Source organism: Podarcis filfolensis (assembly GCF_964270895.1).
Source record: "Podarcis filfolensis genome assembly, chromosome: 5".
In the NCBI taxonomy this organism is placed as follows: Eukaryota; Metazoa; Chordata; class Lepidosauria; order Squamata; family Lacertidae; genus Podarcis; species Podarcis filfolensis.
The window spans coordinates 73,624,614-73,650,517 of NC_139608.1; the positions used below are offsets into that span (position 1 = coordinate 73,624,614).

At 41.7% G+C, this 25,904-nt stretch overlaps 2 protein-coding genes across 83 annotated transcripts in view; one reads left to right on the forward strand and one right to left on the reverse strand.

Moving 5' to 3' along the window:
• Positions 1–25,904, forward strand: part of ANK3 (ankyrin 3) — a 336,323-nt gene that overhangs the window by 308,608 nt on the left and 1,811 nt on the right. For 26 of the 50 annotated variants that reach the window (XM_083614364.1, XM_083614400.1, XM_083614354.1 and 23 more), the window contains 10 exons: positions 1,891–9,603; positions 10,257–10,331; positions 12,686–12,817; positions 13,677–13,820; positions 16,099–16,756; positions 17,897–18,275; positions 19,698–19,865; positions 22,857–22,940; positions 23,094–23,153; positions 25,391–25,476. In XM_083614364.1, the coding sequence (XP_083470490.1) occupies positions 1,891–9,603; positions 10,257–10,331; positions 12,686–12,817; positions 13,677–13,820; positions 16,099–16,756; positions 17,897–18,275; positions 19,698–19,865; positions 22,857–22,940; positions 23,094–23,153; positions 25,391–25,459 (9,482 nt within the window). In that variant the 3' untranslated portion in view covers positions 25,460–25,476. The remainder of the gene's footprint in view (positions 1–1,890; positions 9,604–10,256; positions 10,332–12,685; positions 12,818–13,676; positions 13,821–16,098; positions 16,757–17,896; positions 18,276–19,697; positions 19,866–22,856; positions 22,941–23,093; positions 23,154–25,390; positions 25,477–25,904) is intronic. The other 24 variants (XM_083614373.1, XM_083614372.1, XM_083614374.1 and 21 more) reach the window with 8 other exon arrangements.
• Positions 1–25,904, reverse strand: part of LOC310762873 (uncharacterized protein) — a 107,102-nt gene that overhangs the window by 67,056 nt on the left and 14,142 nt on the right. For 21 of the 33 annotated variants that reach the window (XR_014548226.1, XR_014548235.1, XR_014548237.1 and 18 more), the window contains one exon: positions 11,396–11,497. The exons of 6 other annotated variants lie outside the window; for them this stretch is intronic. Coding sequence is in view for 1 of the 27 variants with exons in the window: in XM_083614536.1 (XP_083470662.1) it covers positions 11,396–11,421 (26 nt within the window). In the remaining 26 variants the exon portion in view is untranslated. Of the gene's footprint in view, positions 1–3; positions 816–11,395; positions 11,498–11,947; positions 12,260–25,904 lie in introns of those variants that run through there. 6 more of the 33 variants (XR_014548233.1, XR_014548251.1, XR_014548252.1 and 3 more) reach the window with 6 other exon arrangements.

Consider the following 25,904-nt stretch of genomic DNA (forward strand, 5'->3'; position numbering starts at 1 on the left):
GGAAAATTAAATGGCATTTGGTTTTTCAGATGTAGCCAGCTACTGCCATCAAAGCAAGCCCACAGCTGGGAAAGCAAACAAGTGTGTGTGTGTGTGTGTGTGTGTGTGTGTGTGTGTGTGTGTTGGGGGAAGAGCTGCCTCAATACACCCTGCCTGGAGCTGCTTTAACATGCAGCTGGCTTTGAAGATACGAGAAGGAAAATCCTTCCGCTATTCCTCTGAGAAGGCCACCACTGGTAACTTAAAAGACTGGAGTGCTGAAAGTCATTACTATATTAAGAGACACTGGTGATGTTAATCTCAAATTACAGCTTCCTAGAGTTGACATTCCCAGCTAAGTATTTACTTAGCTATTTTTAAATATATATCCCATCTTTTTTTGAAAATAGTCTCCAGGCAGCTTGCAAGTTCCACATTATAAAAACACATTATAAAATAGATAATAATAATAATAATAATAATAATAATAATAATAATAATAATAATATCTTCAAAAATGTAAACAGCACATTAAGACCAGCAGCCAATATTCTAACAATTTCCATTAGTATTGACACTTTCTATGGGCAGACAAGATGGACTCAACTGGCACCTGAAGACAGTGAAGACAACATCAGATGACTCTGACTGGCAGGGGTGCAATATGGTAACCATGGTGCTACCACGGAAAAGTCCCTCTCTTTGGAAGCCCCCTGTTAATTTTGTGATAGGGAAGGTTGAGCTTGCTTTCCTTGAACTGCTAGGAAAACTGTCTTCAAAAGGTACCAAGACACTACACCTTGTAGAAAAAGTGTACTCTTCTTTTTAAATGCCTCCTGTGGAAAGATTTTTGAACATTTGTATATTTTGCATAGTACACCATGCAAACTGTTTTATTCCATGTGCTTGTTTTTGACATGATAAACCATGCATGAATAAAATTTAAAGTTTGGTTGCTTTGCTTGCTCACGTTTTTTCATTAATCGTATTTCCCATTTTTTATGTATGACAAATGCTTCTTAAAGTCATTTCATGTGAAGCTTTTTATCTTTTAAGTTTTACCAAGTAAAAGGAATATCGCATGAAAAAGCCAACAAATGCAAAAAGCTTTTTTCCCCCTTTTTGGTTCTTTTAATCCTTGAGTCAGAAAAGGTCTTGCTCTTATTGGCTTTGTGAGAGTGAAGCATATACAAAATGTGCATGGGAGAGAGAGAAAGTTTTGACTTTATTCCCGTTGCTTCACAGTTTGCACATCAATTGCCTGTCACCTTAAAGGTATTTTGGGTTCTGCATGAAATAGTTCGGAGTGGTTTTCAAAGCAGACTTTAGCTACTCAATGTCATTTGCACAAGTTTACACCGTTTTGTGTTAACGAAACTGCTATACAGTAAATATAAAATGTATTAATGAAACTGCAAAGGATATAATGATAGAAATTTTCCAGAGGACAATTTTGATACTTGCACAAAGCAAAGACATACTGATAACAGGCAAAATGGAGCTGAGATACTTAATATCTTAACTTTAGCACATCAGAAAGTCAATAGGAAGTAAGAGAAGAATTTTTGGTTGTGGCTATTACTTTGGACCATAATGGACTTCCTTCTATGTGTTTTCTGTTCTTTCATTGTTTGCAGACTCGGTTGCCTTGTGCTTTCCTTTCATTTCATGTTGGTTTCTTTCTTTCTTTTTTTAATTTTGGATCATCCATAATTATGTGACTCATTCCTATTTTTCCCTACCTGTTTAGCTGTTGATTTTACCTACTTCATTCTAATTCATACAAACAGTTGTACTTGCTTTTTTTGTAATATTACAACGTTTACTGACCAATTTTCTTCTCTGGTCTCTCTGTTTTTCAATCATTTTTGTTGATTTTTACGTTTGATTATTTTGGTTTAACAATTTAAGAAACAGTTGAACGAAGTGCAGGAGCAACAAGATCCCTACCTGCTACCTATTCATACAAGCCATTCTTTTCAGCAAGACCGTATCAGTCTTGGACAACAGCACCAATTACTGTGCCTGGGCATTCCAAATCAGGCTTCACTTCTCTATCAAGCTCTTCCTCTAACACTCCAACAGCTTCTCCATTAAAATCAATATGGTCCGTTTCTTCTGCTTCACCAATCAAATCCACATTAGGAGCCTCCACTACGTCTTCAATTAAATCTGTTAGCGATGTAGCTTCTCCAATTAGATCATTTCGGACAATCTCCTCTCCAATAAAAACCGTGGTCTCACAGCCTCCATATAATATCCAAGTCTCTTCTGGTTCTTTCGTCAGAGCACCCACAGTAACAGAAGCCACTAGTTTGAAAGGGCTGGCATCCGCATTCCCCTCTCGGACATCTCCAGTGACTACAGCTGGGTCTCTTTTGGAGAGATCATCCATTACCATGACGCCTCCAGCATCCCCCAAATCGAACATTAACATGTACTCTTCAAGTTTGCCATTTAAGTCAATCATCACATCAGCATCACCGCTTTTATCTTCACCTTTAAAGTCAGTGGTGTCTCCTGCTAAGTCAGCAGTTGATGCTGTTTCACCATCTAAGGTCACGATGGCTTCATCCCTCACTTCCCCTGTGAAACACACAGTCGGGCATACAGAGGTAGCCATGGTTAACGGATCCATGTCACCTTTGAAATATCCGTCCCCTGCCAATTTAATCAATGGAGCTAAAGCCACAGCCACATTTCAAGACAAGATCACTGCAGCAACCAGTTCTGCAAGTTGTGCTGTTAACGCAGCAACTGATACTGTTGAGAAAATGTTTCCAACCACTACTGCAACCCCATTTTCTCCACTCAGGTCGCATGTGTCTTCAACTCCATCAGCCTTTCAGTCAATAAGAACTACTCCTGCAGGTGTATTGTACACATCTCTTGGGTCAATATCAGCAACTACCTCGTCAGTAACTTCATCAACTATCACAGTCCCAGTATATTCTGTAGTCAATGTTTTGTCTGAACCAGCACTAAAGAAGCTCCCAGAGTCATCTTCCCTTACCAAATCGGCAGCTGCGTTGCTATCGCCTATTAAAACATTGACTACAGAGACACGCACACAGCCTCACTTTAACCGAACCTCATCTCCTATAAAATCATCCTTGTTTTTAGCACCCTCTGCTCTTAAGTTGTCCGTACCATCTTCTTTATCTTCTAGTCAGGAGATGTTAAAAGATGTGGCTGAGATGAAAGAGGACCTAATAAGAATGACAGCGATATTGCAGACAGATGTAATGGAGGACAAGGAATTCCAGCCAGAACTAACAAAGGAGGGTAGAATAGATGATGAAGAACCTTTTAAAATTGTTGAGAAAGTAAAAGAGGACTTAGTAAAAGTTAGTGAGATACTGAAAAAAGATGTGTGTTTAGAAAAGAAAGCATCAACCAAGCTATCAAAAAATGATAAAGGACACTCTTCTGAGGATGAATGGGTAGAGTTCAGTGCAGATGAGATTGATGAAGCAAGACGGCAAGGCATGACATATCCTCCTATAACTATTCCTGAAAAGGTGCAAATTAAAGCGAAGGCTGTATCTGAAAAGGATTATAACTTGACTAAAGTCATTGATTATTTGACGAATGACATTGGTAGTAGTTCTCTGGCAAGTCTGAAGTACAAGTTTGAAGAGGGGAAAAGAGAAGGTGAAGAGAGACAAAAGAGAGTTTTAAAACCAGCCATTGCATTGCAAGAACACAAACTTAAAATGCCTCCAGCCTCCATGAGGCCTTCTACTTCAGAAAAAGAGTTGTGTAAAATTGCAGATTCCTTTTTTGGAACTGATACTATTTTGGAGTCTCCTGATGACTTTTCCCAACATGACCAAGACAAAAGTCCTTTGTCTGACAGTGGCTTTGAAACAAGAAGCGAGAAAACTCCTTCAGCACCACAAAGCGCCGAGAGCACAGGGCCGAAACCGCTTTTCCATGATGTACCCATCCCTCCGGTCATTACAGAGACAAGAACTGAGGTGGTTCACGTGATCCGTAGCTATGAACCTTCATCAGAAGAAGTTCCTGAACCTCAAGCAGAGGAGCCGCCATCAACGAAAACGGCACCTACTTTTATGGAACTGGAACCCAGGCCGAACGGAGGGTCTATCAAAGAAAAAATGAAAGCCTTTCAAATAAAAGCCAGTAATGAAGATGAAGACCACAAATGTGTTCTTGGTAAAGGTGTCCGTGTAAAAGAAGAAACTCATATAACTACCACTACCAGAATGGTTTACCATAAGCCTCCGTGCACTGAGAGTTCTTCAGAAAGAATTGAAGAAACCATGTCTGTTCATGATATAATGAAAGCTTTTCAGTCAGGACGCGATCCTTCCAAAGAGTTGGCAGGTCTGTTTGAACATAAGTCTTCGGTAACACCAGATGTTAGCAAGTCTACTGAAATTTCACCACAACATACAGAGAAGGACAGCAAAATGAAACCCAAACTGGAGCGTATAATAGAGGTCCATATCGAAAAAGGTAATGAGGCTGAACCTACTGAAGTCATTATTAGAGAAACCAAAAAGCACCCAGAGAAAGAAATGTATGTTTATCAGAAAGACTTACCTCGAGGTGATTTGGAAAAACATGATGCTCCTCCTTGTTCAGATGAACAAGGTCAGCAAGAAGAAGAAGAACTGACAGCAGAAGAGTCCTTACCTTCTTATCTGGAGTCTTCTAGAGTAAATACTCCCGTGTCTCAGGAAGAAGACAGTCGCCCTAGTTCTGCCCAACTTATGTCTGATGACTCGTACAAAACACTGAAGCTTCTGAGTCAGCACTCAGTAGAGTACCATGACGATGAGTTGTCAGAACTAAGAGGGGAGTCTTACAGGTTTGCTGAGAAAATGCTGCTCTCAGAAAAGCTAGATGTGTCTCACTCTGATACTGAGGAGTCAGTTACTGACCATGTTCTACCCCTTAGCTCAGACTTTCAGGGGCATGATAAACGATGCAGAGAAAAAATAGCCACAGCCCCCCCAAAAGAAATCCTCACCAAAATCTCTAAAGATATATCAGAAAATGGTGTAGGTAAAATGTCTAAAGATGATCATTATGATAAAGTGACAGTGTTACATTATACCGGAGATGTTAGTAGCCCAAAGCACGCAATGTGGATGCGCTTTACTGAGAACAGATTAGACAGAGGTAGAGAAAAGTTGATGTATGAAGACAGGGTGGACAGGACTGTTAAGGAGGCAGAAGAAAAACTGACAGAAGTATCACAGTTCTTCCGGGACAAAACAGAGAAACTGAATGATGAACTGCAATCTCCAGAGAAAAAGCAGCAGAAAAGGAATGGGAAAGAAGCACACTCTGGCCATAGTTCAACCAGCAGCAGCCCCGAAAAGGTGACGATTTCTGAGGTGCAGAGTTCAAAGGATGATTGGACTAGAGGAGGACCCTTTGGCCATTGTGGGAAGAGCTTCCCAAAAGCTGACGAAAGAAAAGCAGCTAGTTTGCCTAGCAGTCCTGAGAGAAGGGCCCTTACACAACAGACCGAGGACTGTAAGCAGCTGATGGAGCAGAAAGGAACAGCTCAGAAGAGTAGGACACCCGAGGCTTCGCCAACCGGATTCCAGCTGAAGCAATCCAAACTCAGTTCTATTAGGCTGAAGTTTGAACAGAGCATAGGCTCAAAGAATAAGGACCTACATCATGATGATAAGAAGCAGGACACTCAATCTAAAATCCCAGTGAAAAAAATTCAAGAGAGCAAGCTCCCAGTCTATCAGTTTTATGCAAGAGAAAAGCATGCAAAAGAGGTAGACCTTGCAGATGGGAGTATAACATTACAGAGGGAATCTCCTGCTAGCAAATTAAAAGATGGTGCCCAGGGTAAAGGCAAAGTGGTGGAAGATGCTGCTGCTTCAGATGTACTCAGACACAGAAATGAAATGCCAAGTAAGAATGTTCCAGAAGGCTTTGCAGAGCAGAAGCTGAAAGGTTTGGCGTACAGTACGAGCTCAGATACTGCATCAGCCAAGGGGCATTGGGATAAAAAGGTCTATAGGACATGGGAAAGCCCTGGAACATTTGCCCATAACACACAAAAAGAAAAACTGTCCCATGTGCTTGTTCAGGATGCAGTAAAAGACAATCACATTGACCACCCTGAGACTAAAGATCTGGGCAGAGCCAGTGAATTCATCACTGTGACAGAGCATGAGCACAAGGTATCAACGAGTGGGTCCCATTCAAAGGAGGTGAAGGAAGTGACTGTAAAATCTCCATCCAAAAAGGTCCTTTATAGAGAATATTTTGTCAGAGAAGGAGAGCCCCCCAGTGAAGTGATGGATAAAACCTCAAAGAAAAAAGAACCATTGACTGCATCCCACATTCCAGTCAGAATTTCAGAAGAAAAACGAATGTTATCAGCTAGCATTCCCGATGGAGTTCATGAACAGCTAAAACATGCAGCACATGAACTGTCAGCTAAAGTGTCCCATGCTAGTGTGGCAAAGGAAAAAACTGAGAGGAATTTTGATTATACAGAGCATGTTAAAAATAAGTATTCAGAATTTTGTCAGTTTAGCAGTAAGCACATCAAATTAAGTCCTCCTATGGAGGATGCTGAGCTATCCCTTAGTAAATCACCTGATTCTTTAGAAAATAGCCCAGGAAAGGAGTCTCCCTCAAGGGACTTTGACTCTATTCATAGTGATAACTTGGCAAAATCAGCCCCTTTAGCAACAGCTGAGGGAACAAAAGAGATAAAAACCTTACCTGTTTATGTCAGTTTTGTTCAAGTAGGGAGGCAATATGAAAGGGAGGTGCAACAAGGAAATATTAAAAAAATTGTAAGTCAGGAAAGTAAGACGGTACAAGAGACAAGGGGGGGCTTTTACACCACAAGGCAGCAGAAACAGCTTCCTTCTCCACAAGGCAGTCCAGAAGATGACACATTAGAGCAGGTGTCCTTTATAGATAGTTCTGGGAAAAGTCCATTAACACCTGAAACTCCTAGCTCAGAGGAAGTGAGTTACGAGTTTACATCTAAAACGCCTGATTCACTAATTGCTTATATACCAGGCAAACCCAGTCCTATCCCTGAGGTTTCTGAGGAGTCTGAAGAGGAAGCAGAGGCTAAGTCAACCTCTGTAAAACAGGCCATTGTTGAGCCACCAAAAATTGACAGAGTGCTGCCCAGTAGCTTAGACAGAGATTCTAATAAAAGGCCCAAAGGGAACCGGGTTGCGTACATTGAGTTCCCTCCTCCTCCTCCGCTAGATGCCGATCAGACAGAATCAGAAAAGCAGCGCCACTCCTCTGAGAGTGAAATGGAGATGATAGAAGTAAACCTACGGGATGAACATGACAAATGTCAGCTGGCTGAACCACTCATAAGAGTACAGCCACCTTCTCCTGGGCCACCAGGAGAAGATCTTAGTGACTCCAGCGATGATGAATCCCTGTATCAGCCTGTTCCCATTAAAAGATACATGTTTAAATTGAATGACGTTGAAGATGGCCAGAAGGAAGGCTCCAATCATAAATTGCCTGCGAAAAGAGAGAATGGGAAACCTAATGATTTTGATCTTAGCCTTGATTCTCCCCAGAATGATATTGCGCAAAATGGGAACAATGACCAGTCTGTCACTGAGTGTTCCATAGCAACCACGGCAGAATTTTCCCATGATACAGATGCAACTGAAATTGACTCTCTTGATGGGTATGATCTACAAGATGAAGATGATGGCTTAACCGAGAGTGATTCCAAACTTGCAGGCCCAGCAGTGGAAATCAAAAAAGACATATGGGCTACAGAAGGCATTTTGAAACAGACTGATCGGTGTTTTAGCCAAAGTAAGCTGGAAGTTATTGAGGAGGAAGAAAAAGTTGGTACTGAAGAAAACAAACTTTTATCAAAATGTCCAGCAGCTGAAAAAAGTGCCGATAAGACTGAACAAAAATCAGGGGCACAGTTTTTCACTTTGGAAGGCAGGCACCCTGACAGGACTGTGTTTCCTGATTCATATTTCAGTTACAAAGTAGATGAAGAGTTTGCAACCCCTTTTAAGACAGTAGCTACTAAAAGCCTAGATTTTGACCCTTGGTCCAATAACCGTGGTGATGATGAAGTGTTTGAGTCCAAATCGAGGGATGACGAGGCTAAGCCTTTTGGCCTTGCTGTAGAAGACAGATCTCAAGCGACAACCCCAGATACGACTCCAGCCAGAACTCCAACTGATGAAAGTACACCAACTAGTGAGCCCAATCCCTTCCCGTTTCACGAAGGGAAGATGTTTGAGATGACTCGCAGTGGCGCAATTGACATGAGCAAGAGGGATTTTGTTGAAGAAAGACTCCAATTTTTTCAGATTGGTGAGCATACTTCTGAAGGGAAGTCAGGGGACAAGGGGGAAGGGGATAAAAATAAAGTCACTGCCATCACACAGCTGCAGTCAGGGGACAAAGCTGTAGGAAAAAACGTAGAGGGAGAAGTAGAAACACCAACAGTTGAATGTAAGCTCATCACCCAGGCCAGTGGAGATTGTACGGAAGCAACACCCAGTAGTAACTCCCTGGAGAAATCATCGACCGCTGTTAATGCTTCTAAAGTTGATCCCAAATTGCGCACACCTATTAAAATGGGAATTTCTGCTTCCGCCATGACGCTGAAGAAAGATGTCTCTGGAGAAGTGACAGATAAGCTAGAGGCTGTGACGCCAGGTGTTCAGGGGTTAGAATATGAAGCCATAGAGGAGGTTACAAGCCAGTCAAGTGGTAGGGAAGCAGAAAAGCATGATTTCCAAAAAGATAATTTTAATAACAACAACAATTTGGACCCATCCGTTTTACCTAACGATAGCGTTACCTGTAAAGTAGTGCTAAATGAACATTTTGAGCCTAAGTGTCCCACACAGAAAGCTACTCAATTGAAAAACACTTCAGGAAATGATACAGGTGCAACACAAGGACACTGTAAACCAAAAGTACACGGAGAACAGCAGAAGTCATCAGAGCCAGTAGGGAATAGAGCGAGATCAAAACTTCCCATAAAGGCTACCTCAGCAAAAGAAGCTATCCCACATAGCAGTAGCCAAGCCTGCAGAGTGAGTAAAGTCAGACAGGATAGTAAACTTGACAAAAGGAAACAAAACAGCTCTTTCCCACATGTAGAAGTAAGGTCTAAGATTCCTGTAAAAAATACACAAAGGCATAACTTAGCCATAGCTAGAAAGACACCAGCAGTTCAAAACCAAGAGCAGCTAGAGAGAAGCAAAGCCAAACCGCTTCCTTCTAAATTACCATTAAAGGTAAGATCTACCACCAGCACCTCTACCACCACCACCGCTGCAGCAGCAACAGTTAAAGTAAAGCAGAGTCAGCTTAGGGAGGTATGTAAACATTCTATTGAATATTTTAAGGGAATTAGTGGAGAGGCTTTAAAGCTTGTGGACCGCCTGTCTGATGAAGACAAAAAGTTGCAGTCAGAGGTGTCCGATGACGATGAAGAAGAAGACAGTACGTCAAGAAACACGTCCCTGTCCGAAGCCACTCAAGTTTTCCAGCCTTCCATTACATCGAAGCCCGCTAGAGATATGAGAACAGAGGCAGCATCTTTAAAATCAAAGATTGAAAAGTCCGACAGTGAGAGGAGGAGGAGTAAGAGGACTGGTGAGAATGGAGGGAGTCAGGTTTCTGGAGCTCTCGTGGCTCACCTCGTGGAGATCAAGCCTAGTTTGTAAAACTTTCAACTTGTTGATCCTAGTGCATGAACTGTTGTGATTGCCTGTGAAGTGACTTACTGTAGTTCTCATTCTGTCATTGTCATCTGTATGTGCTGTCTTTTATACTCTTCTTTCTTCCTTTAAGTGAAGCCTATACTATAGACAGCTAGTGAAGCATGCTAAATACATTCATGTAATAGTTTAGGTCTTAGAAGACTTCATTTTGTGACAGCAAAAAAACCACACCCCTCATTTTGTCAAACAGAGAAAACATTTTTTTTTCTTTAAGTACTGGTGGACTATTTTCCACCACCCCACCAGTAGTTAAAGCACTGTTGAACAGTTGAGTAGATAGATTGTTGGCATGTTTGGTTTCATTTACACAATTAACATCATGTAGTTTGACACTCGGCCTTATAAAGGTGGCATTTTTTTTCAAATCTGTGACAAAAATATATTTATTTATTGTAGGTTTTAGGGCACTCAGTCATTTTAGCAATTGATCTGAGCACCAGTTAACATAGTACAATGTATTAAAATGCTGTTAGTGCTAAGAATTATTTCACAGCACCTTTTTAATCAATAAATTATAAATCACAGGTCCACAGAGTCCATGTGAACGGACAGATATAAGGATGGCAATAGTGGCCGATCACCTGGGACTTAGTTGGACAGGTAAGATTTTATTTTGTGGTGATGATATTGCAACTAGCAATTCCTTTTGATACCCAGCTGAGGGTGTGTATGTGTGTGTGTTAGAGTACAGTTTAGTCCTCGGGGCATCTTTTGTCTTCAGAAAAAGAGGGATACAGTAGACAAGCGAGATTGCAAGAGGTCTTTATGAAATGTGCTTTAGTAGTACCGTATTTTTCGCCCTATAGGACGCACCGTCCCATAAGGCACACCTAGTTTTTTTGGGGGGGAAATAAAGGGGAAAAATTATTTTCCCCCCAGGCGCGGGGCCGGGGCGGGGGAGGCCCGCCCGAGCTTCCCCCGACCCCAGCCCCCAAACAGGCAGCTCTCTGCAAGCCATGGGAGCCCAGCGCTGGCTCCCGCTGCTTGCTGAGAGGTCCGCGAAGCCTGGACACGCTGATCTCAGCGCGCACAGGCTTCAGCATGCAGGCAACTCTCCGCAAGCAGCGGGAGCGCTCCCGCTGCTTGCGGAGAGGTCCGCGAAGCCTGGACGCACTGATCTCAGCGCGCGCAGGCTGCAGCATGCAGGCAACTCTCCGCAAGCAGCAGGAGCGCTCCTGCTGCTTGTGGAGAGGTCCGCGAAGCCTGGAGAGCGAGAGGGGTCGGTGTGCACCAACACCTCTCGCTCTCCAGGCTTCACCGAAAGCCTGCATTCGCCCCATAGGACGCACACACATTTCCCCTTCATTTTTGGAGGGGGAAAAGTGCGTCCTATAGGGCAAAAAATACGGTACTTATATTATAAAATTTCCATAAACACGGTTTATGGAAGACAATCTTACTTGGCTATGAGTGATCACCAAAGAAGAAGAAGAAGATTATAAAACTGGTGTTTATAAAGCATTTGTGACATATGTATCCCATCATTTCTTCAGGGAGCTAAGTCTGATGTGTCAGCCACACAACCACCCTGTGCAATCAGTTAACATGATAGTAACCTGGTCAGGACACCCCTAGCGAGCTTCATAGCATTAGGTGGCCAAGCAGGAAACTTAGTCTTGAGACCATCATATGTTGCATGGGTTTTTTGTTCACAATTTTGTTACCTCATTATCTCTAGAATCCACTGCATCGGTCCTGTCTCCTCACAGGCCTCGGATATGGTAGGGTGGGTAGAGGTTAACAAGGTTTATTCTTCCTCATCTGTCCTGTAGAAATGTAAGAAATAAATACTTTTGAAGTAGCACAAAGGCCCTTTTGATAAAGACCTCTCTCCAAAGCAAAGCCAGCGAGTTAGACTTCTCTTCATTCTCACCAACTAGTATTGTAATATAGGCACTAAAAGTTGTGTGGCTGCCAGAAAGGATCTTGACTGCACATGGGGCATCCAGGGCCATGAGAGGCATTGGTGGCCGCTATGTTGCCTTGGCAATAAGGCAGCTGACCAGTCCGGCTCAGTCCCCTTCCTGCTCCTCAAGGAGCAGGCAGATCTCCTGACATGCCCTTCTTGTCCATTGTTGACAAAAGAATGGAGCTCTCATTGCTGCCTTCTCCTGCTTCCTCCTACATACCCCAGGCATGTCAGAAATATTTTATAGCTTTGTATACCATATTTGACAGTTTGGATTCAAAGTATTCTGTATGAGAGTGGAAGATACCTGTTTGCACTTTGAAGACTCTGTGTGTGTCTGCTTTGGCCATTTCCCCTCTCTCTGACTGCAGTTCTCTTGCTACATCATATACCTTTCCAGAGATTTATCTGAGTCTTCAGGGTAACTTACAACATGAAGAGGTGAAGACAAGAAAGCCCTGGTGCCTGCATAAAACACCAGCTGCAGTTCTTTGAGTTGAAGCCAATGTGTTGCTATGCCACATAGTAATTGTGAGGTCATCAGTGATTGTCTACCTGACTGGAAGCCTGATTTAGTCCTATTAGAACAGACTTCCTCAGCCTGCTGCTGATGTTTTGGAACACAACTCCCATCATCCCTGACAGTTGGCCATGCTGGCTAGGGTTGCTGAGAGGTGTAGTCCGAAAAACCTAGAGAGCAACAGGTTGGAGAAGGCTATATTTAGACACAGCAGGAAACTTGGGAAACTGTGCAACTTCTTGACTTCCCTTGGGTGGGGTAAGTGGAGGAATATATAAATGCCGTCTGTAGAACTGGTGAAGGAAGGATACAGCCCAAAGCTCTACAAACAGTGGTTTCAGACAGCAGGATGAAATGATACCTGCTCTCTCAGAGGACTTTCTGCTTTCCGATTTCTATGACATGTTACACTGAAAAGGCAGAAATCTGAACCAAACTTGGTTTTTCCATGTGTGACCTGCTGAACAGAGTTTTCAAAATAAACTTTGTTATCTCTCTCTTCCCTCCATTTCCCCCATGTTACAGAACTGGCAAGAGAGCTGAATTTTTCTGTTGATGAAATTAATCAAATCCGGGTAGAAAACCCAAACTCTTTGATTGCTCAGAGCTTCATGTTGTTAAAGAAATGGGTGACCAGAGATGGGAAAAATGCTACAAGTAAGTTTCATAATTATTATTGTTTTAAGTATGTAGAAGTCCATATTTTGCTGAACTTCATACACAGACTAGACCCATCACTTAATGACTGTACCCTCAACCAGTATGTGAGAATAAAATGCCACAGATCAAAGACTATAGATATAATTTTCAAGTCATACATTCATTCATGCATTTCAATTCATGCATTCAGCTGTGGGTCATCAAGTTTTGGGAAGTCAAGGAATAAGGAATCTGCATGGATCTGTCTGGATAGGCTTAAAACAACACAATCTCACAGTCCTCACAGTGAGAACATATGAACAGATGAAACTGCCTTATATTGAGTCAGACTATTGATCCTTCTAGTCCAGCATTGCCAACTGTAACTGGCAGCAGCTCACCATAAATCTTTCTAGCCCTAAGTAGAGAGCTGGGACCTTCTGTGTGCAAACCATGTGTTCCCCTACTGAGCCACAGCCCTTTCCCAAAGTAGTTCCATGCACATACAATGCACTGAGGAGAATGCTGCCCACTGTTTTAGAGATTGTGATAAGGTATGGCTATGGGAGGTACTGCATGGCAATAGAATTATTCCGTTTTTACAGTAGCATGCACTTATACACAGAGGATTGACGAAGAGCTGATTTGTGCTTTATAGGAACTCTACGACACCAGTATTCGCTATGGTAGATACATGAAGTGTGAAGGTGAGACACATGTCTCTAAACACTTGGGAACGTGCACTGGAAAGTAGAGACTGGTTGATTGAATCTACTGCATGCATAATGTTACTGTTGCGACCACTGGCCATACTCATGGACAGTTACAAATTTCAGTTATGAAATACTTTTCATCTATTTTGTTCTTCCTTCCACAGCTGATGCCTTAACCTCTATATTGACAAAAATCAATCGGATTGACATTGTAACTTTGTTGGAAGGACCAATATTTGATTATGGAAACATTTCAGGCACCAGAAGCTTTGCAGATGAAAATAATGTTTTCCATGATCCTGTTGATGGTAACTGAATTTGCTTCATTTTGACCAATATTTATCCACACAGAAAGGTCTTTTCATCTAATAACATAAACTATGCAAGATGATACTGTTTCAAATAAAATATATATTTATTTATCTCAAATATTAAAAAATCAGGGTATGTATCAATGAACACTTCAGAGTTGTTTGGCTCTATTAACTTAATTTGAACTCAGTCTAAAATTACTGTGAAATTGTTCCCTTTGGTAAAATTACAACTGCTTATTGTTTCTTTACATTCTAAAATTACCCTAATGGGATAATGAAATTCTGGTACTCTAATCAATGCCCAGATTTATGCTGAGATTTAACTTCAATTTTTGTTCTTCAACTGTAAAGGCTTTTATTGAGCAGATAGATATATAAATGAATCTGTACTACTGATCAGGTGCTAAAAACTAATTCTGACTTTGAAGATACATTAAGCTGCTTTCCAAATACTTCCTTTTTTGTTTTGTTTTGTAAGCTAAGTTCTTCTAAACACTATGAAAGTCTCCCTTTTTCTTGTATTTTATTCAAACACATGCTGTTTTTGCTGCCTTCTGCAAGGATTTTCTGGCTGTGTGCAGCGCTTATGAGCTTAATTCATCCCCAAGCAACATTCTTCACCGCATTGCAGAAATTAAAATTCTGTGGACATTTTAAGAAGTTTTCTCTTGAAATGTTGCTTGTGCCTTTTAATCAGAGACAAGTATCTTTTCTACAAAGAGAATGTGCTTCTCTGTGTTGCTGTCTATCCTTCCTCTCCTCTGAACCTTCCTCAAGCTTCTTGTCCTCACCAAGACCAGACTACCTTTTAACTTTCTCTCAGTTGATTCAGTTGCAGAACTCGGAGACATTAGTGCACATTGCTCTCCAGGCAGCACAATGTAATGCTGATCTCTCTCCCCATCCCAGCCTTTCATCAGCTCATCAACTTAATATTTACCTCTGAGAATATGGTTTACAGTTCACTGTCATTTCATTTGTCTATGTTCAAGTCTAACTGCCAGAGCAGGGATGGTCAACCTCTGTATTCCTGGGGCTGCTCCATTCACCAGCTGCTACTCTGGGCTTTGGGAGTACTTTTCACAGAACCAAGCAGACCTCATTATGGATAATCAAGCTTCATAGCAAAGCTAGCAGTAAGGGCTCTATAGGTATGGAGCATTCACGTTCGGGTGGCAAAAGATCATTAATTGCTGGGTGGAGGAAGTAATGTCCTTCCAGAAAGATTCTGTCATGAGGCTGATTGGTAGCTTGCTTTTGCCTTTTCAGGATGCTCTTAATATAGCTATACACTAAATTCTACATGCAATATCCTTTGGGCAATTGTTTGTACCACACATTTATTAAAATTGGGGAGGTACTTCAGGGCTGATCAGGCTCACAGGTCTCTAGCGGGTCATCCCTGTTCTGGATAATTATTGTTCTCTCTTTTTTGTTGCTTATGTTTTTCTTTTCTCTCTTTATTCAATCAGTGTTTCTGATTGTACCCATGTCACCAAGATCGCCTCAGTCTCCAAGATCACCAAGATCTCCTTATTCATCACAATCCTCTCATCTCTGTAGTTTTACTGTTCCTGAAATTTATATCTAGATCCTCCCTACCCTGTAGTTTTTGTTTTAGATTTTGCCTCTACAGTCTCTGAGAATATGCTATACTTTTTCGTCCTCTTTAAGGTTCATTTCCATATTTCTAACAACTGCGTTATCATGATGCAGTGATTAAAGTTGAAGTATCTACATATGATATTTCACATTTGTAATGGTATAAAGCCAAGTAGTTTTATCTTTTGGAAACTGGATGATAAAAATGTACACCAATTTTTAAGAAAACCTGGCTGTCTTGCTTTATAACATAATTCATTACATTTAAACTTTTTGAGTAAATCCAAATACAAGCAGAAAAGTTATTTTGCCACAAAATACCACTCTTGATATAAAAAGACAGCAAGCAGCAATCCAGATTCAGTCCATTTGCTATTGAGAAGAGAAATATAATACTACTGAAATTACTGGAAAACCAGTAATTCAAAAATTGCAACCATGTGTGCTGTAGACCAATAGTAATAAGCTGTGCTGTATTAGCCATTTCATCTACTTTGGTTTTGTTGCATTCTTTAAGGATGTTACATTCATTATTACATTCCTAATTAAAGTGTTGTTACCATTTCATACATTTTCCACATTTTACATAATTAACTGGCCACTCTGCATGCTTGATTATATGTCACTCCATACTTCATTGCAATCAGTCCAAATGTGCTGTCTTCCATAGGTTATCCCACCATCCAAGTGGAACTGGAAACTCCCACTGGGTTGCGCTTCGTGCCACCCACCCCTTCCCAGCAAGATGATTTCTTTAGCGATTTCTCTAGCATAGAGTCACCCCTTAGAACTCCCAGTAGACTGAGTGACGTGTTAGTAACTCCACAGGGAAACATAGATGATACAGCAGCAGAACCTCCAGTGGTGACTGAAGAAGACACTTCACTGGAAGACGGCAAACACGATTTCTCAGTGCCTAGAGAAGGAGCATCTAAAGATGTAGGCCAGATCCAATTGGATGAAATGGACTTTAATGATTACCCACGCTATCTTGGTAGTTATGCCGAGGTACCAAAACAAAAGCTAAGCCAAGAGACTAGTCCGACTTTAGTGAGAACTGAGCAGCAGGAGAGAGAAAAGTCTGGTACTGATGAGATGACGGAAGAAAAGCTTAAATCTCTGTTTGAAGACATTCACCTTGACGAAGTAGTTGAGTCTGAGGAGATGACAGAAGAAAAAGTCTTGTCTATTCTTAAGTATGTGCAGCAGGCAGAACAGGAACTGTCTTCAATTACAGGTTGGCAGAGTGAGGCCTCCAGCGTCAATGTGGAGCCGCCAACACCAGGACGCAGAATAAGCGGTGAATTGCTGGATCGACTAGATGACAGGTATGAAAGTGCTCAACTAACCAAGTGTTCTCATTTTGAAAACACATGACACTTTTTTCCAAACCCACGGTCATTGTATTTCTAGATGAAGTACCTATATAATGCTTATGTAAGTAAGCAGCAATCCAGATTATAAGGCACCAATATTCTCACGGCAAATTTACAATATGGCATTTAAAACAGTGAAATCCCAAACACTATTAAGATTGGGGGGGAGGGGGAATGCACAATAAAATCAAGCTCAGAACAGAATGGGCAGCAGGAAATACATAAGCCTAGTTCCCAAAGGAACAGAAGAATATTTGACCACTTTTCCAATTTCAAAAAAAGTAAAGTAAAAGTTGTACAAGCCTCCTGGAGAGAGGATGGGTATTCTGAAGTCCCAGAGCAGTGACAAAAAACCTGACCCTGCTCTTTTTGCATTTGCATTGGATGCTAATGCAAAATCCAAAGGTGATTATACTTTTAGGAGGGTCTTGTTAGCTGATCTCTATACTCTGGGTAGGGAGGGAAATATGGGGATATGCTTCCTGAAATAAGCTAGGGCTAAAACATCAAAACCAGTACTGGTAAAATGCTAATTAGCCATACTGGCATGTGGATATATGAATCTTCCTTATGCTATTAACAATCAAGCACACTGTTGGCAGCTACCATCCAAGGTCTTGGGGGCAAATGCTTTTCCTACACCTGCTTACTGAAATCCTTTTAAGAGGAATTGTAAGTGACTAAACCTGGGACATTTTGCATGCCAAATTTATTGCAGAGCTATACTCCCTCCCACTGTACTTAATGGAAAGCTCTAGTCTGAATTGTGTGTTAAGCACACAAACAAACTTTATTTCCTTTGTTCCTTTATTGCTCTTTGTTTGAGAAACCAAAACAGCAGAGCTTCTTTTGCCTTCATATCATCATCAAATTTTCTCTGAGCCATAGAAGCTCATTGGTAGATATTGAGTCTTTGGTGCATATTCTCATTCTCAGCCTAACCGGCCTCACAGGTTTTTTGTGAAGAAAATATTTAGCCACATATGTCACCCTGAACTCCTTGGAGGAGGAAGGGTGGGACAGAAGTACAACACATAAATTAACACTTATCTGTTTTCTAGTGCTTGATCATTTTCCCTTTGTCTCTTGTAGCCCTGACCAGTGTAGAGATTCTATTACCTCATATCTCAAAGGAGAAGCAGGAAAGTTGGAAACCAATGGAAGCTACTCAGAATCTACAACAGAAGCAAAGACTAAGCCTTTCGTTCAGGAGTCTGCAAAGAGCCTAGGAAAACAGAGCGACAAGGAAACTGTGAAACCAAAAACGCAAAGTTCTCTCCGAACTGAGCAGCAAACCATCTCATTAACGTCGCATCAGAAATCTTTGCAAGAGGCAAGCAAGCCAGCAGTCGATACACCTAAAACCTCTGTGCCTGTCAGCATGAAAAAGACGAGCTGGAATACTTCCGATGACAGCAAGCTGAGACCAAAAGCCCAGGAAGAGGAAGGAGCAACATCGTCCGAACAAAAGGTATAAATGCCATCCGCCTTACTTTGTGTGGCAGTTTTCATTCTTAATTCAGCTAAAGCATTGTGAATATAGAATGAACTTCCCTCTGTGGCTTCCCTTTTATATTTCTCCCCAAAAACTTCCCAGCTAGGGCCAACCATGCAGTGCTGAAACTTCAGTTTAGAGAGCAACAGAGTTAGTGATCTCCCCTCTCTTACGCAAACGCCATCCCTCTCATCAGCCACTTTAAAAGCCTCGCTTAAACCCAGGTTTAAGCTTTCCTTGAAATGAAAGCAGAAAAGCAGGATTGTGGTGAGGGAGCAGGAAGAAATGATGGGGGTGATTTTGAATCTGCTCAAAAAACTGCAAAGGGTCCCTTCTGAGAATCTGGCATTTGCCCCCAAATGAGTTAAAAAAAACACAACTCTCAATAAATCTTTCTGAACCAAGAAATGCGTGTGCATGCTGCTCACTGTTGGCAGTGGAGAGCAGCATGCAGCTACTGAAAGTTAGGTCAATGAAGGAAGCTCTGTGATGGAGTCAAGGCTCTTGCTCAGCCCCAAACCTATTTTGGAGTCTGGTCAAGGGACCCCAGAGGTCTAGTGCCCCATCAGGAGAACCCTCTAGACATGAAGTCAGCACCCCATGAGTCCTGCTGGCCACCCAGGTCCATAGACTCAGCATAAGAGAGGACTCTGAGGAATACATAAAGGACTAGGGTTGTGGTGCCAAGCTCTCCAGGATCCTCTTGCCGGTCAGCTGAGACAGCCACGGGAGCAGATGGAAGGCAAAAAAATTAAAATGCTCTTTAATCTCTTCTCTACCCTCTGTCGCAAGTTCCTTGTGGGCTTCTACTTAGAATCATAGAATTATTTCTGCTAATATTCTTCAGTCTTTTTGCTTTTTTTATTGCTTCTGCAAACCGTGGTTTGCAAATGAGGAGCCAACCACAAGAGCCTTCCCATGCCCTTCCTCCTTCCCTGTAGCCCTGAACATTCCTAAACAAGAGTCTGCACTTAACCAGAATTTGAAACCCTGGTCTTGTGCCCAACCCCTGATATACAATCAATGGTTTGCTGATGTAATATAAAACCACACTTGAGATCAACAAGGGACAAGAGGGGGAAATGTGCACCAGAAGTGGGAAGGGAGTACATGTTCCCAAGGGTGTGCCTCCCTGTCAGTAAACTATGGTTTGCATGTAGCCTGCCAAGCATTTATGGCTATGCCAGGCTATACCTGTACAAAACTGTGATGTATTTTGAAATATTTTTAAGGTAGCTCTGCATGCAGAATGCCTACCTCACTCGTGGACATGGCAAAATGCTCCTAACTGAAATATTACCTACCCTGAAAACAAGATTGCAGACATTCCCCCCTATGGTATTTTTCAGGATGAACTAATGTTGGGTATAACCATTTTCCCCCTCTATTCCTGCTCAGATTCATGTTTGTCTTTTAAATGAGCTGGTAAAATGTACTAAAAACTGCATTTATCAGGAGTATAGTGAGAGTGACAGTGACAGTGACATTGAGATTCAGAGTGATTCAAGCTCAGATGAAGAACAGAGAATCACTACAAGGGTTTATCGGCGACGTTTGATTCTGAAGGTATCGCATGACTGTAGTTCCCACTGGCATGGAGTTGGGTCTTGGACTGCAGTACTAATAGTGTTCACATTATACTCCTTCTCTTGGTGTGGTATGTATTTCATAACTGATGGCTGCCCCTTGTATAATCTTAAGACTTGTGGTGGAAAACAACCAAATTGCACGATGGGTATCCTTTGGTAATCCCACTGTGTGCAGCATGACTTTGCCTCTATAGGTGCACTTTGATTAAATATACACAAATGCCGCTCAGTATAGTGAAATTATAAACTGGATCAACAGCAGTTTTGCAACTATGACCATTATAGATTGGCTAGTAACAACTGTGAAAGATATATTAATTCTGATTTTGAAGCTGAATGTTGGAAGATTTGGGACAGATAAAAGAAAGTACTTCACACAGCTATGGAATTCCTCCCACAGGAGGTAGCGGTGGCACCAAGTTGGATGGCTTCAAAAGAGGATTGAACAAATTCATAGAGGACAAAGCTATTGATGGCTACTAGTCATGATGGGTATTCTCTGCCTCCACAGTCTGAGGTAGTATTGCATATGAGTAACACTTGCTGGAAAGCACAGGGAGAGCGCTCTTGTGCTCTGATCCCACTTGTGGATTTCCTACAGGGATCTGGTTGGTTACTGTGAGAACAAGATGTTGGGCTGTTGGCCTGATCTAGCAGGATCCTATGTTCTTGCAGTTTTTGTTTTTAATAGCATTCTTCTGAACAGTCTAAATCAGGGGTGATTAGCCTTTTTCAACCCAAGGATGGCATTCCCCGTTGGCCAAGAAACACTCTGGGGGCTGTATGCTAGTGGCAGATGTGACCCCACACTCTTGCACATCCACAAACCACACACATGTACAAGACCCACAGCCCCCCTCCATAAGCTGATCCATACAATCAGCGGTACGGGAAAGGTTATCCCTACTCCCTCAACTGATGAACAATTGGCTGGTTTAGGCTGCTGTCTGCGATAAGTTATAGTTCTGTTTTTTAAAAAAACCTTTTATGTAATTTTTATTATTTTGAGCAATCCTGGGCTCCCTTGCGGAGAAGAGTAGGTTATAAATGTGAAAAATAAATAGATGACTAGCTAGGGAGTTCTTTGCATTACTATCTATCTGATGGGCTGATACCTACTTTAATTACATAATATGTCTAGCTTAGGTTTATTCCCCCGTTTTGCCACCACTGGCAAAATTTCTGGGTTCTTGGAGGGAGGCAGAAAAATATTCATGGCCCCCCCACATCTTTCTCCTCTTCTCTTTGCTCCTCAGTAATTTATGCAATTCATGCACATTCTTGACTAACACTTAAATATCTATCCGAAAGAGAGTGGCTACTAGTTATGATGGGTATTCTCTGCCTCCACAGTCTGAGGTAGTCTGTAGAGTGTCTGTCTGCTCCTACCAGGCACTTGGCAGTGATGCAGAGGGCTAGACTTCAGGGCCAAAATCAAAGCCACTGCAGCACAGCACCTGCCCACCCTACAGAGTCCAAAATGACAGGCTAACAGGCCTGGTGTCAGCAGCTGGGCCAGCACAGGCATGCCAGGTCACCGCAACATCTTTCTATTTTTAAAAAAAGATGCTCACTTTATTCTGTTTACTGTAAAATATATTATCATTTTCTACAGCAAAATTGTGCTTATTCATAAATAAGCATTGTTGTGGGGAGGGTGAGGAATGTTAGTTGTGTGCTTCACAACTGAGCCAACACACATGGCCATCTAAAGAGGGAAGTGTAGGGTAAGACCATGAAGCCCAGAGCCTGAGATTACCTAGCTACACTACCGGTGGAGGCAGTTGCCTGGGAAAGTTCATGCCGTGAGAAATTAGTTCATCTAAAAGGGAAGAAGACACAACAAGAGTCAGTCAGAAAGACCTACATGGGTTGCAGGGCTCTTTCGCTTTCTTCTTCTAAGAGCAGCTCCCTAGGATGCAGAGATTCAGCTTCTGAACATGTGGTCTGCTTCCTAGGGGCTGTTCCACTTCAGAATGCATGTGTTGGACAGTTATCTCATGGCTGGTTGGTTGGTTTTTGTTGTTGTTGTTTAAAAAAACCCTCTCTGAATGTTTAAAGTTAGCATATCAGAGAAAATGATTTTACCCTAAACTGCTTTCCCATTTTTTTGTTCCAGCTTTTCATAACAGTTAAGATTCAAACACAAAGAGTCGTCAAGCATGATAACAGCAACTGCAGTATTAAGTGATATAGTCAAGATGAACTATTTCTGCATGCCAGAATTGACTTTTTAAACACACTAATTTGTTTGCTTCTGTAATTTATTACCTGGCCATCAATGACTAATCAGCATTTCTGGTATGACTTATAAAAAAAAACCCTATAGTGTAAGGGAAGGCCTATTCAAAATGTGAAGTTAAAAAGAATCATGGGGGTAGATGGAACCTTATTTTTTGTCTGCTGGAATAGTCAGCAAGAAAGGAAAACCATTATTTTCGGGGGGGGGGAATCCTCTGAGTAGAAGTAAACACCATGCTACTACAAATATTCTATCAGCGCAAGTATTTCAGCTTACCAAACAGAATGAAACACCCCTACATATTGTTCTGAGGGTTCTCCTGACTCCCGCAAGCAAATTTTGCGGGGTGCTGGGGGAAGGACTGAAAGCCCTGTTGCACAAGCTAAAGCCCTTGCACAGGGCTTCCACTGATGGGGTTTGTTAGATAAATCCCACCCATTTTTGAGGGGTTCCTTCATAGCATGGCACGGATCAAGATAGGCCTGTGCATGTACACAGAGTACTTCCACTACAGGCAAACTCTCCTTCCAATCACAGCCCATCACAGATGGCTTCTGTCTAAGTTTAAGAAGACTTTTAAAATGTGACATTACCATGTGGACATCAGTAGCTGCTGTTTCTGACAAGTAAAATCCAACATGGCATGATTTTATTGCTCGGAGTGGTGTTGAATAGCCAATATTTGGGAATATGGGTAACTGGCTAATATTGTAACACATTCTTTAGGGTGAGGAGGCAAAAAACATTCCTGGTGAATCTGTTACAGAAGAACAGTTTACTGATGAAGAAGGCAACCTCGTCACCCGAAAAGTAATCCCACCTTGCATTTTCATTCTTTTCTCCCTCTCCCTCTCCCTCTCCCTCTGCCTCTCTCTGTTGACTCTTTTTACATTAGCTTTGTCCTTTCAGAGTTGGGTGGAAAAAGTATCGATTTTTGGTTTTTTCCATATTGCTTCCCTACAGGTTACCCGGAAAGTGTTAAGGCGTGTTGTTATCCCACATGAGAAAAAACCTGGTGACATGGTAACCAGCGTGTGTGTGCAGGAATAGCAAATAAGGGCTGTTCTCTAAATGCTAAATATTGCTTGCAGTTTAACATTAAAGCAATGCAAAGCAAGAGTGCCTGTGCTTTTGACAAGCTGTGCATTTGAACTCAGAAAAGGCAAGGTCTCACAAATAGTGTGTTGTGTGCTGGCAGGGTTCTTCGGTTTTTCATTCAGTGCCTTCAGATTCTTGAGAGAAATGTATTTCATTTTGATATTCTAGTAGGAAACGTTAGCATTAGGAGTGGTTTTTAATACAGCCATTTGAAATGGCGGAGTCTGAGCCTGAACACACTTTGCCATTCCCATCTCCTACTACCTCCTCCAGTTTCTTTTACTAGCTTGACAGAGGATGACACACAGCAAACTGGGGGGGGGGGGCTAACTTTGTGGTCTTTTGCTGTAAAAGAGCTTTCTGTGGCACAGGCTGGAATCCTGTGGAAACCTACCTGGGAGTAGTCCCCACCTCCAGTGGACATAGTAGGGCGTGACTTCCCAGGAAACGTTATGCTAGGATTGCACTGCAGGTAGCTGAGGGTGCAAGCATGAAACAAGAACCAGCGATGGGGAGCCTGAAGCCCTCTAGTTTCTGGACTATAGCTGCCCTCAATCCTGACCACTATCCACAATGCCCGATACTGATGGGAGTCGAAAGCTATCAGGGAGGTTTCGTATCCTTGACGTTTGGATTACAGACTAAAACAATGCCAGATTTGTGGAGGGATTTTGTTTTGGTTTTTTACTTTTTAGCACCAAGCGATTATTCTTCTTCTAAATTTTCCCCTATTAAGGTCCAAATTGAAGTCAGCTTTTCTAATGATCTTTGAATTCCTATTTTTAAAAAAGGCCCTAGGGAAAGTCTTGATTAATCACCTGTTTTTTAACCAATTAATGAATTACATTTAAGGTAAGTTTGCACAATACCCAGACTTAAGCACGTGTCCTTTTTGAGAAGTTGAAAGAAGATACCATGCTATTTAACAAAAGGTATTGCTTATCCTAAAAAGGGAAGGTTGCTTTCTTTTAAAAAAAGAAAGCCATTCTCAAATACAGCAACACCCCAGAAGCAAAACAGCATCAAAAAATAAACAAGTGTGCCCTTAATTCACAGACTGCCCCCCCCCATTAAAACTGGCCAGCACAAGTTAATGACCTAACCTAATGGTTTACTCGGTTACCCTGTCAAAAGCACAACTTTCTTCTAACAAAATGTTTTGATGCTGCCAATCCTTTGCCAGTAGGGCTATGTTCTATCTGCAGGCAAAAGTTGGTTTGCCAATTTAAAAGGAAAAAATGTGAGAAAAATGTATTTCTACATCAGGAGAATGGAATACTCTCAATGAATTATTTTTTTAAAAAAACAGGGAGAATGACAGGCATTAATGAGGAGGAAATGGGATTGTCTAAATATGGTTTTCCTTGTCCAACTGAGTACCAGGTTCAGCATCATGGAACAGCATTATGTAGTTAGACCGGAGAGTAGGCTGAGACCATCACTTGCATCTCACAATTTTCAGAAAAAGCAACTTGTGAAAACTCTGGTTCTTCTGTATTAGACCTATGCTTTTTAGAGACATTTTTTCATTAATACCAATGAGCTTTCATTCCTTCAACAGTACTATGCATCTTTGGTTATTGTCTTTCAGTGGCAAAAGACAGGAGATCTGCACTGTGTGTCAGCTTTTAGATTTTGTTGCAGATGCGTTTCGCTTTAGCAAATACTTTTACTGGCTTTCCTCTTCCTCCCTTTCATGACATTTTCTCCATTACTAATCTACTTCAGTTGAAGCTGAGCTGTTATGAACTCTCTTAAGAGCAGTGAGCTTTGTTTCCAAAGGATCTGCTAACTTGGGATGCCCAGAAAGGGAAATCTGGGAATCTGGCTTTTCAAGACGGGTGAAACATTCAAAATTCAAAATTGCATTAAGGGAAGTAGACCTGTGATATTTTCTGATCATCACTGAACTGCGGCAGTATCCCAGTCTAGCATACAATTCATAACATTGTAAGGCTATGTTTCCTGTACTCAGATGGTACTGAAAGCTTGTGTTTTTGCAGCTTAGTAGACTGGCTACAGAGCTGTGGTTTGTGTGTCTTTGAAGTGCTCAGATTTAATAGCTTCTTACTTGTCCCATTCCAGCTGCATGGGACCTGCTAGAAATCAGTTTGATAGCAACCTCGGCATCTGATTTCTGAATGTATACCTTTTCATTAAAGCAGGGAGAAGGTTATAAGATGAAGACGAAGAAGGAAGTCCGGCATGTGGAGAAGACGACGTATTCATAACATACAAACAGCAAATGGTCAGTTTGCTACACAGACATTCTACTCTTAATACTCTGAGCAAAAATGGAGTCTTAGGAAGCAATAAAGAGGCACGCCAGCAACAATGGCATATGTTAAGAGAGTTTCAGATTCAATACAGACACAGACTGGGACAAAAATCTCTACTTAAAAGGCTTGCTGAAAAAGGAAAGTATTTGCTAGCCAACGGAAATACACTAGAAATGGTGCCTATCTTTTAAATTGTGGGAGTACCAAAAGGGTAGGTGCCACCACATTAATGGTCTGATTCCTGTATTGTATGGAACAGAACTTTTGATCAGATGGTACCTGAAGGAGGCCCTCTCTTGCAGAGCATAGTGATAATTTATGAATAAAAGGAGTGTGATGATCTTTCAGGTACCATAACTTTAATGTGATTATGCCAAGTTATCAAATGTTGCACCAG